Source organism: Hypomesus transpacificus, chromosome 3 (genome assembly GCF_021917145.1).
Source record: "Hypomesus transpacificus isolate Combined female chromosome 3, fHypTra1, whole genome shotgun sequence".
NCBI lineage: Eukaryota > Metazoa > Chordata > Actinopteri > Osmeriformes > Osmeridae > Hypomesus > Hypomesus transpacificus.
In genome coordinates this window covers 853792-870877 of record NC_061062.1, presented here as the reverse complement: position 1 = coordinate 870877, position 17086 = coordinate 853792, and the positions used below count along the sequence as shown (strand labels likewise).

General features: G+C 44.4%; 2 protein-coding genes across 4 annotated transcripts in view; both read left to right on the top strand.

Annotated features, from left to right (window-relative positions):
* The first annotated feature begins 1279 nt into the window (after positions 1–1279).
* On the top strand, positions 1280–11533 carry spint1a (serine peptidase inhibitor, Kunitz type 1 a). Its single transcript, XM_047016500.1, has 11 exons — positions 1280–1437; positions 1655–2121; positions 2728–2885; positions 3066–3207; positions 8106–8276; positions 9312–9356; positions 9464–9595; positions 9750–9800; positions 9972–10142; positions 10556–10615; positions 10723–11533. Exons 2-11 carry the CDS (start codon positions 1701–1703, stop codon positions 10902–10904), a joined length of 1533 nt encoding a protein of 510 aa, XP_046872456.1. The 5' UTR covers positions 1280–1437; positions 1655–1700; the 3' UTR covers positions 10905–11533.
* Positions 11534–12326: 793 nt separating this feature from the next.
* LOC124484609 (pleckstrin homology domain-containing family G member 3) overlaps positions 12327–17086 on the top strand; it is a 31854-nt gene continuing 27094 nt past the window's right edge. For 2 of the 3 annotated variants that reach the window (XM_047045602.1, XM_047045606.1), the window contains exon 1: positions 12327–12503. The gene's annotated coding sequence lies outside the window, so the exon portion shown is untranslated. The remainder of the gene's footprint in view (positions 12504–17086) is intronic. The other variant, XM_047045610.1, reaches the window with a different exon arrangement.

The window sequence follows — 17086 nt, the reverse complement described above, 5'->3', positions numbered from 1 at the left end:
AGCCAAACTAGTACAACTACAACAAGAGGGACCACAATGGGAAGAACTACAAGCAGAGTTTCCACAGATCAGGTGGCGATACGAACAATGCAGATCTGTTTTTGTTTTGGCAGTGTGTGTCGATCAGCTGTAGACGTACCTGCCAGCCTGCTGATGCACCGTCTGTTACCAACACTCAATTATTAAGCACCTTTGCCAGCTCACCTTTCCAGGGAAACAAATTCATTCATCCCCTGATACTGGGTTCTGCACCATCACACAGACTGTGAGAGACCGTAGGGACCAGGGCTGGCCCCTCCACCTCCCTCCAACTCCCTCCACACCCCTCCACCTCCATCCACATCACCCATATCCCTCTATACCCCTTCCTGTGTGTGTGTGTGTGTGTGTGTGTGTGTGTGTGTGTGTGTGTGTGTGTGTGTGTGTGTGTGTGTGTGTGTGTGTGTGTGCGTGTGTGGTATGGTTAGTAAAGCCATGACTTGACCGGTACAGTCACAAACAGTTCCATGAAAAGAATGAAAATGAATGAATGACATGAGCAAATGGAAATGACTAACACCTGGACTAGCCAGAATGAGGGTCTCTTTTCTGAGGTAAATTATTACATTATTGACGGTATGGAAAACACCTGCACGGCCCTGGCTGTGCTCCTGTAAACCAACGCGAGACTGCCACCTTGTGGTTGAAAACAGAATTGGCAAATATATCGTTTACAGAAGAAGCCATGACAAAGATGCTAATATGTTTTGTTATGCAAACTTTACATCTTTATTTATCTAAAATAATGTTTTATGTTGAGAACGAAGAAACCTAAATATTTGAATAGTCTCATGCCAACCAGTTATTTTAGTCAGCCAAACTATATCAAGCACACAAAATTCTCAAAATGTCAACAACAACAAAAGTTCTCAAAATTGCACCATTAACGTCGTAAAACAATAGCTAATTTATACATAAATATAATTGCTAATGCTATTTATGAATACGGGATTATTGAGAGAAGCTATATCTGACCAATATTGCAGCATACCCTTGTTGATTTTTTTTAATAGTCTAGTCTTTAATAATTAATCTACTCCACACAGTAAACTTACACCACTTATTTAAGATCAAGTCCAATATGTTGAATGTATGCACCTTCCTGCCAAAGTAAATTCCTTGTCTGTTCAAACTTTCATGGCGATTAAAACCCTTTCTGATTCTTATTCTAAGGAATAGGAGTGGCACTTGCCCTGTAAATTGAGTCATCACATCCGACGAAGGCTGCTGGGGTAGAATTACACTTCCTGTATCTCTCACAGGTAACTCACTGGTCGAGAGAGACACACCTAAAGAGGAAATAGAAAACGATTCCTAGCCTTAAATTTAGAGTCTATGAAGACTTGTAGGCCTACATTTAGGTAACTCCTAATCGTTTGTATTAAACTTGAACTGGAGGTAAGTAACCACCTAAGTGTTTTGTTGTTGTACAACTTTATACGGCTTAGTTTCTTTGTTTCTCAAGATTCCAATATGACGACTTGTGAAACTAAATTAATCGGTGTGCATGTGTTTTGATACCTGTTTCTTAAAACAAGTAAATAAACTCACGTTTGTAGATTTTATGCTGTCCCAAACCTTTTTGAAATACCATTTCATTTTTTAACTTTTTCAGATACCAGTGGAATATCTTTGTGGATTTTTAGTTTTGGATTTGTACTATGACTTTTAAAATGACTTATTTTCCAATTGGATTATCAGCAGCCATTGTGTTGCTTCAGTTATTTTTTGTTGGCTGTTCGGAGGGCCAGGATTTTGGGGAACAATGTTTAGAAAAATACAAGAAGGGTCGTCAGAATTTTATTCTCGACGCAGACGACTCCGTCAACGATGGTGCGACATTTATCGCCTCACCGAAAGTTCAGAGCCACAAGGATTGCGTCCGTTCCTGTTGTAAAGACCCGAAGTGCAATGTTGCATTCATGGAAACAGCCGAGGAGGAGGGTCTTATCAAGTCGTGTTTTCTCTTTGATTGCCTATATAAGAAGGAATACGTCTGTCGATTCGTCAAGAAGACTGGATACACAAGCTACATCCTAGACAGCGTTCATGAGAGTCACCTTGCAGATAAAGTGCCACCCAGTAAGATATTAATTCATACCAAAAATTATGTTGATCCACGTTCACGGAATATACATTATCCACAACCAAACATACACCTGGAACATAAGCAGTGTGAAGAGGCAAAGTTATTTTCTGAACAGTTTTGTTGTCAGAGACACTCTCCTGAGAAGTAGGGTGAAGCAAGGCCTTCTTGACATGTCTACACAGGCCAGAGATCATTCCCTCCTTTTACAGCTTTCAGTTTCAGCTCCTAATACCTGTGAGAAAACAGTTCTCTAGGGAGTTTATGGTTTGGAAAATAATGAACAAAAGTCTTATCTGTGTGTAGTTTAGCAGTGCAGTGTTCAGCAATGCCTGGTACTCAATGCATGGTATTGTATTGTACTAGCAGTCTTATGTCCCCACAGGTAGTTATCATGTCGTCTGTACAATCTGACACTGTCTAGCTTAATGTATCAGACTGCTCTCATAAGCTTGGACTGATAGTTTTCTCAGATGCCTTCTGACTCACTCAGTCTGTAAAGCAAAGAGCAGTCTCTCCAGTGGTGTTGACCCTGCCATATCCCTAACATCATCACATGTCATATCCCTAACATGTGATGCTGTGTGTTGTCCCTCCCCCAGATGAGGACGACCTTCCCCCGCTGGCGGACGCCGGACAGGACCGCGTGGTCCAGCCCCAGGACATGCTGATTCTCAACGGGGTCAAGAGCAAAGACGACAAGGCCTTGGCCTCCTTCGAGTGGCACCAGGAGGCCGGGGACTCGACTGCCATCATAGAGGTGGGGGTTACCTTAGGCCTGTTAAGCTCTAGACTAGACTGACCAATCAGCTGTAGGCATACTCTGCTGGTGTGTAACCCATCATGGAAAAAGCCCTCTAAACATTAAACTTAACCATTAAGCGCTCCAAAGTTCTGACTCAAAGGTCAACTCATTCTTTTCTATTTCCTTCTTTGGTAGAAAACCAGCTTCGATGATGAAATCTCGGTGTCCAACCTGAAGCCTGGGATGTACAAGTTCAAGCTGACCGTCACTGACTCCAGCGGGCAGACAGACTCCACAGTGGTGACGGTCCTGGTGCTGACCCCAGAGCAGTCTGAAGGTGAGTTTGGTGACAGATCTCAGTCCACAGAGGGCTGCGCTCCCCAACCAGACGACAGCACTGCATGCTGGGTAAGACAGTTGGGATGTTATGAGGAAGAAGTTGCTCTGTTACTGCCTGCCAGGCAGTCTGTGTGACAGTGGCTTCAGATTTAGCTGTGTCTGCACCAGCCAGGCCACAAGAACACTGTAAACAGGGAAATGAGAAACCACAGATGTTTAGTTTGCCAAGTCTCTTGCGTTCTGTCTCGTTCTAATGTGAGACCCTTCTGGTGTATGGGTCCTAGGCACTAACTCCAGGTGTTAGGGTTGGTCGCTAGCATAAAGCTGGACAAATAATTGTCTCTTGATATTATATTTATTAAAGTGAGCATGATTGCCCTTTCTGTAGTGAGTGTAAGATGAAGAAGAGTATCATCCTCGTGTATTATGTGACTCATCTTGAGTCACAGCCAAGTTATGTCTGTGCTCCGGTTTGTTTATGTTTCTGTGACACATCTGAAAGCGAACTCTTTCACCTTTTGACTAAGCACTGCCAGCAGAGTCTGTTTGATGCAGGTCAGTGCTGTGCCCCTAGATTCACTGTGAGTGTAAATGAGGGTTTGTGAATGTTGACGCATGGCAAAATGTGCGCATTGTCTCTACAATTTTTTTTATGTTAAGTATTCAGCTGTTACCGGTTTAACATGTTTAAGTTAGTGTTGATTGCAAACGGTTTCATTTGAGTACATGGCATGGAATTCCCTGGCAGCATTTGCATGAATTGCTTTAACAAGCATGTCTTCCCACATAGCTTTTCATAATAACAGGCTGGGATCTTTGTCGCAACAAGTCTTCTTTATTCCTCACCGGATGATTGGATAGCATCCACATTTCCAGATAAAGACTCCCTCATGTCCTAATGATCTTGTTCTGTCTTGTCATACTGGCATGTGAGGCTCGAGGTTTGAAACAGTGTGTCTGTTTGAAATATTTCTGAATGAGTGACCCTTCCTGTTTTGGGGTGTAAGACACGAATGTCTTTGAATGTTACCACACCACTTTCAGGTTCTTGATAGCCACACAACAGGGCTAGACAGGTTAGCAGCTAACGCCAGACAGCATGGCTAGCGCCACAGAGGAATGCTAACCTGTCACAGCAAGGTTAACCAGGTGAGCGTCACGCTAGGAGGAGACGTCAGAGGGGCGGAGCCAGGAAGCTCTGTGCTGTTATGTGACTGGTGGTTTCAGGGTTAGTCCAACTGACCGGAGGACTTTTTCTGGAACAGGAAGAGAGTCAGGTTGTGGCTATGATTTTCTTTCCCGGCTGCCCTTCTCTCTCTCCTCTCCCCCTTCCCTCTCTCCTCTCCCCCTTCCCTCTCTCCTCCCCCCCTTCCCTCTCTCCTCCCCCCCTTCCCTCTCTCCTCTCCCCCTTCCCTCTCTCCTCCCCCCTTCCCTCTCTCCTCCCCCCTTCCCTCTCTCCTCCACAGCCTAACCTGTCTGTCTGGTTTCAGCTTGGGTTTCAGCTCAGAGTGCTGACTGTTGATCTTAAAGGGGCAGTTGGTGATGCTGTTGAATGATCTTTGTGTTCAGTCTTCATAGCTGGTGGGGCTTCAATGATTTCCTACCTCCTAGACAGAAAAGAGACTTGACCATTCTTTCATTTGGCTTAACTATTAACAAGTCCCTGCTCCGATTAGAGTCAGGAATGTTTCTGAAAGGAGCAAGCTAAGGGTTAGGGTTAGCTAAGGGTTAGGGTTAGCTAAGGGTTAGGGTTAGCTAAGGGTTAGGGTTAGCTAAGGGTTAGGGTTAGCTAAGTCCACCAGGTGGTTGCCCTTCATGTCAGCCCACAACACATGAATCACAATTGACAAAAGGGACAAAGGTTTGTGATGGACAATTCAAGAGGGCAGATCCCCCCCCCCCCTTTAATTCCAAGTCACATGGATGTAGTTCCAGTGTAGTCAAGTCACATGGATGTAGTTCCAGTGTAGTCAAGTCCCATGGATGTAGTTCCAGTGTAGTCAAGTCACATGGATGTAGTTCCAGTGTAGTCAAGTCCCATGGATGTAGTTCCAGTGTAGTCAAGTCCCATGGATGTAGTTCCAGTGTAGTCAAGTCCCATGGATGTAGTTCCAGTGTAGTCAAGTCCCATGGATGTAGTTCCAGTGTAGTCAAGTCCCATGGATGTAGTTCCAGTGTAGTCAAGTCCCATGGATGTAGTTCCAGTGTAGTCAAGTCCCATGGATGTAGTTCCAGTGTAGTCAAGTCCCATGGATGTAGTTCCAGTGTAGTCAAGTCCCATGGATGTAGTTCCAGTGTAGTCAAGTCCCATGGATGTAGTTCCAGTGTAGTCAAGTCCCATGGATGTAGTTCCAGTGTAGTCAAGTCCCATGGATGTAGTTCCAGTGTAGTCAAGTCACATGGATGTAGTTCCAGTGTAGTCAAGTCCCATGGATGTAGTTCCAGTGTAGTCAAGTCACATGGATGTAGTTCCAGTGTAGTCAAGTCACATGGATGTAGTTCCAGTGTAGTCAAGTCACATGGATGTAGTTCCAGTGTAGTCAAGTCACATGGATGTAGTTCCAGTGTAGTCAAGTCACATGGATGTAGTTCCAGTGTAGTCAAGTCACATGGATGTAGTTCCAGTGTAGTCAAGTCACATGGATGTAGTTCCAGTGTAGTCTTACAGATTGCTGGGTATCGGTTGATCTGTGGATGCTTGTTCACCTATTGTGATGTTCATTAAGCCCTTACTACATGTTCATTAAGCCCTTACTACATGTTCATTAAGCCCTTACTACATGTTCATTAAGCCCTTACTACATGTTCATTAAGCCCTTACTACATGTTCATTAAGCCCTTACTACATGTTCATTAAGCCCTTACTACATGTTCATTAAGCCCTTACTACATGTTCATTAAGCCCTTACTACATGTTCATTAAGCCCTTACTACATGTTCATTAAGCCCTTACTACATGTTCATTAAGCCCTTACTACATGTTCATTAAGCCCTTACTACATGTTCATTAAGCCCTTACTACATCCCATCTGAGATCTGCAGTTCAGAGCTATGACTCACATCCTTTTGAAGTGTGCTGAGTGCCAGTTTGCTGTCACATCAGCACTTCCTATATCACTTCTGTGTTGTCTCTTATCTGTTTTCTGAGTAACCTGGTCTAAAACTACCGATCCAATCACAGTGGTTACCTGCACCAGATAAACTAGTCTCACTTTCCAAGAAGCTTTTGGCCAACATTTGTTTTGGACCGGTCTCTGTATTAGTTGTCTTTGTAGCGGTCACCGTAGACCCGGTGAGCTTATGAACTGTAGACAGTCAGTCTTAATGACCAAACAAGGCATTTTGCACACAATAGTTTGAACATTAAAAGTAATAATTACCCCTGCTTTGTGTTCCACCAGACCACTGCATGGTGCAGGCACTGTATACCCTGTGATCATGTGACCTGTAGTGTGATCATGTGACCTGTAGTGTGATCATGTGACCTGTAGTGTGATCATGTGACCTGTAGTGTGATCATGTGACCTGTAGTGTGATCATGTGACCTGTAGTGTGATCATGTGACCTGTAGTGTGCTCCTCCAGAAGCTACCTAGTCCCATTACTTTGTTCTCTTTATATGTTACCACTCGGCGACATAATCAGAGAAAATAACATAGATTTCCATAGCTACACGGATGACACACAACTATGTATATCCACTGAACCCGACAATGGAACGGCCATCAATTCCATTACCAACTGCCTGTTGGCAATGAACAAATGGATGAATGATAACTTTCGTAAATTAAATGAAAACAAAAACGAAGTCCTACTATGTGGCCCCAAATCCAAAAGAGAGATGCTTACTAAGAATCTAGGAGGCTTAACCCCCTGGCTTAAACCAGAGGTGACGAGTCTCGGTGTAATCCTGGACTCAGATTTGAATTTCAACTCTCACATTAATACAAAAGAAAATGACTAAATGTAATAAAGTGACCAAAACAGCTTTCTTTCACCTGAGGAATATAGCGAAGCTACGACCATTCATGAACCAAAATGATGCAGAGAAGTTAATTCATGCTTTTATATCCAGCCGGCTGGAATACTGTAACACACTTTTCACTAGTCATCCCAAGACCCACTGAAAGACTACAGCTCATTCAAAATTCTGCAGCTAGATTATTAACCAAAACTAAAAGGAGAGAACACATTAGTCCTGTCCTAGCCACTTTACACTGGCTCCCTGTTACCTTCAGAATTGACTTTAAGGTCCTTTTTTTCACATACAAAGCTCTTTATGGACAAGGACCTAGTAGCTACATTGCCGGTAACTCCATTATAAACTACACACCAGCTAGAACACTGCGCTCATCAAATGCATGCCTATTAGAGGTCACCAGAAGCAGTCATAAGAAGATTGGTGATTCGGCCTTTGTCAACTAGCCCCAAAACTAGGGAACAAATTACCCATAAATACTAGGGAAGCAAACACGCTAGACATTTTTAAAAGACAGCTTAAAACTTACCCTTTTACCGAAGGATTTAAGTAATTTCATCTTAGATTTTACTACTTTTATTAGTTTTATTATTATTGTTATAGATTTGCTATTTTAATTATTACTTGTATACTCGTAGTCACTTGAATGATTGTTTTTATTGATTTTATGTAAAGCACCTTGAGCTACAATTCTTGTATGAAATGTGCTATATTAAATAAATAAATTATTACTTAGTTACTGCATGTAGCGGTCACTGTATACACGGTGATCATGTGACTAGCTGTGTGATCATGTGACCTGCTGTGTGATCATGTGACTAGCTGTGTGATCATGTGACCTGCTGTGTGATCATGTGACTAGCTGTGTGATCATGTGACTAGCTGTGTGATCATGTGACCTGCTGTGTGCTCCTCCAGACCACTGCATGGTGCCCATGAAGGTGGGTCCGTGCCGCAGCTCGTACCCCAGGTGGCACTACAACGCCGCCTCCAGGAAGTGTGAACCCTTCACCTTCGGGGGGTGCTTGCCCAACGCCAACAACTACATGACTGAGGACGAGTGCAGGAACGCCTGCCGAGGAATGTCTGGTACTAAACACACACACACACACACTCTGTCTGTCACACACACACACACTCTGTCTGTCACACACACACACTCACACACACACACTCTGTCTGTCACACACACACACACACTCTGTCTGTCACACACACACACACACACACACACTCTGTCTGTCTGTCACACACACACACACACTCTGTCTGTCACACACACACACACTCTGTCTGTCACACACACACACCGTCTGTCTGTCACACACACACACACACACTCTGTCTGTCACACACACACACCGTCTGTCTGTCACACACACACACACACTCTGTCTGTCACACACACACACACACTCTGTCTGTCACACACACACACACTCTGTCTGTCACACACACACCGTCTGTCTGTCACACACACACACACACTCTGTCTGTCACACACACACACACTCTGTCTGTCACACACACACACCGTCTGTCTGTCACACACACACACACTCTGTCTGTCACACACACACACCGTCTGTCTGTCACACACACACACACACACACACACTCTGTCTGTCACACACACACACACACTCTGTCTGTCTCACACACACACACACACACACACTCACACACACACCCTCTGTCTGTCTCACACGCACACACACACCCTCTGTCTGTCTCACACACACACACACACACACACACACTCACACACACACCCTCTGTCTGTCTCACACACACACACACACACACTCACACACACACCCTCTGTCTGTCTCACACACACACACACACACACTCACACACACACCCTCTGTCTGTCTCACACACACACACACACACACACTCACACACACACTCACACACACACCCTCTGTCTGTCTCACACGCACACACACACCCTCTGTCTGTCTCACACACACACACACACACTCACACACACACCCTCTGTCTGTCTCACACACACACACACACACACACACCCTCTGTCTGTCTCACACACTCACTCACACTCTTTCCACCCATAGTTCAGAATGTTGGTGTAACCTTTGTGTTTTGACCATGTTGTAGAAAACCACCTTGCTGGCCGCAGTGGGCCTCTACCAGCACCTAAAGGTAAGGCCTCTGTGGAAAACTGACAGTGAGTGGAAACACAACCAACTTTACCACCACAGTTATTATGGGAAACATTCATGGTGTGTGTGTGTGTGTGTGTGTTGTAGGCGAGATGTGTGGGAAGCCGTGTGGGTCAGGCCAGTTTAACTGCTCCAACGGCTGCTGTCTGGACGCGGGGCTGGAGTGTGACTCTGTGGAGCAGTGCAGCGACGGCTCAGACGAGGCCTCCTGCGAGTACCGTGAGTTACCGGCCACGCAAGCTCACCGGCACCGTTATTTACCGTGTCAAAACTCAACTTCAACTGCAGATGTTAATTTCCAGGTTTCCTGTGATCCTCCAGTGATGTGTAGTAATGTACTGTTTTAAACTGCCCTGTTCCTGCTCTTTCTCAGTGAATAACAAGTTTAAGATTCTTCTGCAGATTCCTGTTGATGAACAAAAAGGTGAGAAGGTTTGGCTTGCTGCTTTGGGGCTGTGGTTCCGGGATGGCTCTGGCTTTATACCGCTGCGCTGCTTGGAGCTCTGCCAATGGCTACGTTTCTTTTGCGGCAAGGTTGGTTCTTCACATCTTTCTCTCTCGTCCTCTCCCTCCTCCTCCTCCTCCTCCTGAGCAGTTCGCTGTACGGAGACTCCGGACACAGGCAACTGCAGAGACAGTTTCACCCGATGGTACTACAACCCTCTCCACCAGAAATGCTACCGCTTCAATTACGGCGGTTGCCTAGGCAACGAAAACAGGTTTGATGACAAGGAGACGTGCATGAGGACGTGCAGGACGGTGACAGGTGAGCACGCCCACCTGACAGGTACAGCCTGTAGTGACGCTCCTGCCATGGGGCGGGGGGGAGGGGGGGGGGGGGCAGGAGGTAGTTGTAGGGTGTTATGGAGGGACGGTGTGACATGACGCCAACAGAAATCATTAAAACATTGCAGTTGCAGTGCCAATGATGATAGCAATATTATTATTGAATGAAATGTACTATAATGTGAAAAATATATATTTTTGCATAGGGAGTTTTGGGTGGCAAGTCTTTTTCTTGTCTAGTAATGGACACCTCTTTGATCCTTCAGCAGCTTAAAGATAAACACAGTGTACCAGGAACTTGCAGAAATTGTGTCGAAAAAACACAAATTATTATTTTATCTCGAACTATCTTTGAGAAAACAACCCAATAACACATCTCCCATATGTCTACAGAACAGGACGTGTACTCCAGGAAAGAGATCTTCGAATACCAGAATGATAAGAACACGTCAGGTCAGTAGTTCCTCTTGAGTTGCTGCTGCTCTGATCTTTCTGATTCTGTTCTGCTGCTCTGCAGGTCCTGACTGATGTAGTGGGTTTTTCCCGTCCTCGTCTTACAGTGGTGGTGATTGCAGTGCTGCTGGGCGTGGCCATATTCATCCTGCTGGGGGTTCTGTGCTACTGCTTCCTGAAGGGGAGGAGTAAGAAGCAGCCCCAGCACCAGCGACCTGCTGCCTCCCAGCTCACCTCCATGGAGGACACCCAGAGGCTGGTGTACAACGCCACCACCAAGCCTGTCTGACCCTCGACCCCGCAGCAGGCTCCGCTCTGCTCCACAGGAACAGGATCATGGTTCAAACACAGTTTCCACTCATGTATGTTTGATTTGAGAGACTTTGAGTATGTTTGATCTTCATACGCATAGTTTTCTTCGAGTAAAGTGTCAACGGTTTCTGTTAAATATTATGCTTTGTGACTCTGTATATTGTGCTTGTGTTTGGATGCAGTAGAAATCATGTTGTTGGTCAAGGAGTTTGCACGTTGATTATGTAGTCATGCAGATGTAAACATGATTCTTTTTAAGTGCTGTAATAATGAACTAACATCGTCCCATAGTTGCTCTGTAAGTTTTTAAGTTTAGTTTGAGTTAATCATTGTTTTACTTTGAATGTTTGCTGGTGAAAATGTACATAATGCCCTTTGTCTTAATAGTAAGAGGAAGTAATATTGTATTTTAGTTTGAGTTTTATTTAGTAGTTTAATGTGTTATTTGCATTAGAAAAGTTGGGGAAAGTAGGTAAGGTTGGAGAAATATATATTCTTTCAACCTTTCTTTTATTTGCTTTTGTATATAGCTGTAAGTTTCATTTAAAGATTCTGTTCAGTTAGAAATCCTCAATTCTTAAATAAATTAGAAAATAACAAACACAATTGGAGTCCTTGTTTCATTATGCAGGGTATTCATACAGCTAACATGATGTCATCACATTTGGCTTCATCTTCTTCACCTGCCTCACTGCAGGCCATCAAAGGCCATGGTTGTCCTGGTGATCCAGGGGCGTAAGTTTCATCATACATTTTATGTTGTGTGTATTATAAAATGTATGTAAAATGAACATATATTAAACCTTTACCCTTTTTGAAAACGGCCAATCTGTCGCGCATACTTTCCCAGTTATTTAAAAAGCCCTAACCCACGGCCCCGACGTCATCCCTGATCCCTCGTTCCGAAAGGAGAGGTGTGACCCTCTCGAGCAGGCCTGGGGATTGATTCTGCAGTACCGGAGGCTGCAGGTGCGAAGCTGAGTAAGTTGCAGTACCATGCTTCACCACCAGATAGACACATTTGGTTACTTTACTCACGGTACTGAGGGCCCTTCACCTGCAACTACCATCACGTGTAGCTGATAAATGTAAAGTCGTAACGGGCATAAAGCTTACACAATCACATTCATTTAGTAAAAAGGTAGGCTACAGTTATTTCTTAGCAATAGAAGAGACTATTCTGTAATGTAAGCAAATTAAGCATGTCATGTAAGAAAGGATCAACTTTCTACATATTTTCTATGTATTTGTGTTTTACCTGGCGAGTGGTTATTGTAACAAGATGATTTGATAGATTTATTTTGGGTTGAGCAGACTGCGCATGAATCATTTCAGGGTTCGTTTGCTCCGTAGTTAATGTTCCCCAAACAAGCACTGAAGTAGGCGGGCTTTGGCAAGCACTGTTCAGAGTTCGTAGACTTTCGCAGCTGATTCGCAAGTCAGCAGAGGACAGAACAAGGATTTCAGATCTAGTTGGACAATGTACAGGAAAGTAACGGAGCAACAGGGATTTAGAAGTATCTACATTTTTCATCAAGAATAGAGCGGACGGAGAGTCCTCCAAACTCAAGATTGGGTAAGTGTCTTGCGGCACAATTTGGGGGTAAATTACTAAAATGTAAAAAAACGTAACTTATAAAGGGTGTAGACAAACGTCCGCCTATACAGAAATGCTATTTAGGAATATCCAATTTGAACTAGTATAACTAAACGTTAACGTGTTTTCTTCAGAAAGCTAAACACTTTTAATGCGTGTTTTTTTTTTTGTCATTCCACTTCCCATCAGTGTCTTCGATCAAAGCCGCAGAGCTGTTTGTGTGAAATTCCCCAGTGTTTAGTATGCCGAATTCATATTATGGTTAAACATGTTCCTGCTGCCTAACGTTGAACTGTTAACAAGTGTTAAGTCATAGACAGGTGTTGACTTTTATTACAATCACAACTGTGAATATTCATGATCCTTCCCGTCTACATCCCAGGTATGCATCGCTACTGTACTGTACGGGTATCTTTGTAGATAGTGACCCATATTCTGCTACAAACAGCTCTAAATAGAGCTGTGATATTTCCATTGCTAAATCGGGGTAAGGCTTGAGGCATGGCGGGGACCGAGTTTCGGGGCAGATAAGTGATGTTTGTTCAAAAAAGTATCACTGTTGACTGAACTTTGATCGGCTTGTGTGACCTGCATCATCGGGGTTTCTTCCTGTGGTGGCCTGGACAGCAGAGTTTAGCAGCTCGACATCTTGAATCATTCTCTTTGGCCCCCATTATTTATGTGTAATTCATCTTCTTTTATCAGATTTCTTTCACTTGACCTAGCAAACCCAATTGCTTCTGCTAATGGGAGATAGAGTGGGACAAAGAGAAGGGATCCTAACGGCAGGCTGTTCATCGTTTTAAAGAATTTCCCCACCAGCCATTGACAGAGAATGGAACAAAATCAATCAGTTGCTAATGAAAGGTCTGTCTCTTTGTGAAACATCCTTGTCTGACATCTCAGACAAACCCTCACTGGCCCCCGTATGCACAAATGTTTCCTCTATAGACACAGACATGCCACTCTAACCTACTCTAGAACACCCTCAGGGCTCGTGTTTGAGTTCTCCTATTAAGATAAATACTTCCTTGTTCTGGGTATTGGCACACTGTAACGTTTCTTTTCTCTTTGCCACCGTATGCTGCAACGCACCGAGAGGAAAGACAGTATTTTGCTGTCTGGTTGTGGCGCTAACACGGGTTAAGCTGCACACAGTGACTTTCACACCTCTGAACTTGTGTCCTTTATCTCACCCACAAAGTGACTGAAGTTCTCATATCTGTGGAGAGTAAATCCCTGAAGAGTGTCCTACAAGTCTGCCTCTAAACACAAACAACCTGTGTTTTGGAGTCAAGCTTAGCTCAGTTTGATGTGGCATGAAAGCTTATCGAATGCTCTCAGGATTAGATCAATACTTGTCTTCATGGAGAGAATGGTAATCACATCTTGGTGATATGTTGTGTTACAAATGTGGAAATGTGTCACGTTTGGAATTGTGTCTCTAGTGCAATGTCTGTAGAGAACTGTCTGTTTCAAGACAGCTGCTCCCTTCGAGTTATCTGTTCTTAACTTGTGTGACCTTAAAGTTACAACAACCTCTGCAAGATGGAGTGACCAAACCCAGACAGAGTTAGATGTCAGTCTTAAAAGAAAACAGGACTACCGAACGTTGAAAGAGGAGAAGGTGTGCTTTGTTTTCTGTCGTGCTCTTGAGAGCCTGCGGAGGCTAGTATGAGTGTTGTGAGTGTGTGCTACAAGGCTCAAACATCTCATAAACCTGATGTTAAAGGTCACGCTTCTGTGGAAAGCCTGCATTGCTGACTTTCAAATGTTCCGTTTTGTTTACTGTCAGGACTTGCGTTTCACTGATCTGCATACTTCATCTTTCCCCTCAGAAACGCCATAGAAGATAATAGAGAACAGACTCCACTTTATGTCGATAATAAAACTTAATCACTTTTATAGACCCAAGTCTTACTTTTGTTTGTTTCCAATTGTGAAGACTTTTCACTTGCGAGATATATGCAGTCTAAAATGCCCTCTCCTTCCATGCAGTTGATGGTCATTCCTGCTAAAGTGACAATAGCCATCGTTTCCTTGCCTCTGAGGGTCATGATTATTCAGCCATTAGGCTATTCTGTCTCTGGGTGTCTGTGCAGCCTGTTTGTACAGCACTGTTTATCTCCGGGTTCCAGTGGGTGTCCAGAGGACTGGATCTCTTACTGATCTACCTGACAGCCTGCTCCGGACAGAGCTCAGGACAGTCGTTCTAAACAAGACGGTCACATGGTGAAGGTCTGTGGGGAGTGAGACTTGATGGAGCTGCTGGTTAGCTGAGGCCTGGAGTGAGATGTGTGGGTGTCTGGTTTATTGTCCTGTCTCCAGTGAATGAGAAGCTGTTAGTGTCTTGCGGCCTGTGTGAGGGGGGGGCAGCAGGAGTAATGTGGGAACGAGGGCAGAGAGAATGGCTATTTGTCAGAAGTGTTTTTTCTCTCTCTGTGTGGGGGTAGACATGGGTAAGAGGGTAAGTGAGAGGTCAGGATATATAAACACAACCACGAAGCTGAAATAAGAAAACAGTCACTCTTCGTTGGTCTGGGCTTTCAGACTGGCAAGCCAGTATGGGTTTTAAATTGATCACTTAGTGAATCTAAAGCCCCTGCCCATGTCCTGGGGAGAGGTGTCTCTGCAGAGGCATGTGTCCCTCTCCCAGAATCCTCCTGGTCTTGGGCTCAGACCGAGGGAGGGACGTGGAATGTGATGTGGTCGTTGTCTGGCTGTGAGAGAGAGGGTTTGGACAACAATTATAAGGACTAAATTTAGCTTCTCACTCACGCTTGGTCCCTGTCGCATCTGTGAATGGTTTGATTTGGGAAGGTAAGTGTTGCATGTAATATGCGGAAGGTTCCGGATTCTGAGTGAGCGATTGTGGCGGGACGAGGAGGAGGGAGAAAGTCATGCTGGGTCACTTCCTACATGTGTTTCTTATAAAAACAGGATTAGTTAGGAATGATTAAAAGGACGTCAGTACACCAAACCGTGCTGGAATTAATGACAAGAAACTCTCCACTGGTATTTACCGAGTGAGATGCCAAAATAAAATAGGTCCTTGTGAATAAAAACAAAAGACAGTGTGATGGATTTAATTCCAGGTACACAATAGGAAATTCCTGTATTCGGAATGGGACAATGTCACTTCCCCCCCCCCCCCCCCCCCCCCCCCCCCCCCCCGTTCCCCCCCCCATCTGTGCCCTCTGCGACCCTTCCTGGAGAGACGGTCTGACCTTGTCTCTCTTTCCACTGTCTTACTTCCTCTCCAGACCAGCTCAGGGTTTCAGTTCTCCTGTAACACAGGGAGCTGGCGAGGGTGAATAACGCCCAGAGAGCCACCACCTCTCCAGGATCGTCTCCTTTGAGGATGCTGAGTCAGAGAGCGAGCTGTAGCTAAAGTGTGTCTGGCAGCTGTCTGGGTTCATGTTTGTGTTTCTTATTTTGTTTTCTTTAAATGTCAGTTAGGTATGTGGTCACCATTACAAATCCTTGAAAATAAAAAATTAAATCCCCCCAAAAAGGCCCAAAAAGAGTGCTGAGGGACATTTAAGATCCAAAATACAGGAAGGTAGAGGTGTATTTGTTTGCCCTCATATGGGCATGTTTTCAGGGTGGAGCATTTTGAGACATTTGTTGTGGTGATTGAATGTTCCTCTCTTTTCAAGTTCAAGTCATTGACCGGGTGGTGAAACAACTATCCTAATCTTTGTTCTTCAAACTAAGGTTTCAGCTGGCATTCAAACCAGAGTGGCCTTCATCAGGCAAACTGAGAGATTGAACAGTTTTATCATCTGATGGGGAGATAGATTGAGTTATCCATTCCAGTTTCTACAGTGAAATGCTATTTAATTGGCTGTTGTAGCATCTGTATCCCATTAGTCAACAAGCTCCAGATTCCCAGATGAGAGGTTGAGTTTGAGGCGAACATGCTCATCAGCTGTGGGAACAAATGCTCCCATCTGTTTGGCTCCAGCACAGGTGGCTGACTTGCAGAGTGGCCTCCATATCAGCAGAGAGCTCCAACTGTTTACTCAAGGATTTGTAAGACGCCATGTTCCCTGCCTTGCCAAAACAGTGATTCAGAATTGTTCTCGTTCCGCAAACTTGATTGATATTGAGTTTGGAATATCAGCTAACTGCTGCTAAGGAATGTCAGATGTGAGCTAAACGTCAGTTCCCAACAGCGTCCTTTTGAAATCTGATAGTTGATAGTTTTCCAACTTCCGTTGAATTTTAAATGATGGACCCAACCCCTTAAGTAGTCCTGTGTTTTCATGAACTTGTTTCCTTCTTCTAGCCTTTCATTGACAAGGGTTCAGAGAGATTAGCACAGCCTTGGTGCTTCAGCTGAGTTAACTCTCTGAGCTCCTAGTTTCAGACTTAGCTGAAGTATGGGGTTGGGTGGGGGGTGAGGGAGGGAGGGAGGGGGGGTTAGTTCTCAGACGGATGTGTTCATAGTCTGTACTTCATTATGAACCCTCCTGGTCAAGCTTACACGGGCCTCTTTCCTCTCAAAAAGCAATTGCCGGGTGTTCAAGAGTGTTTAAAATTTCAAGGAGTATTTTGTT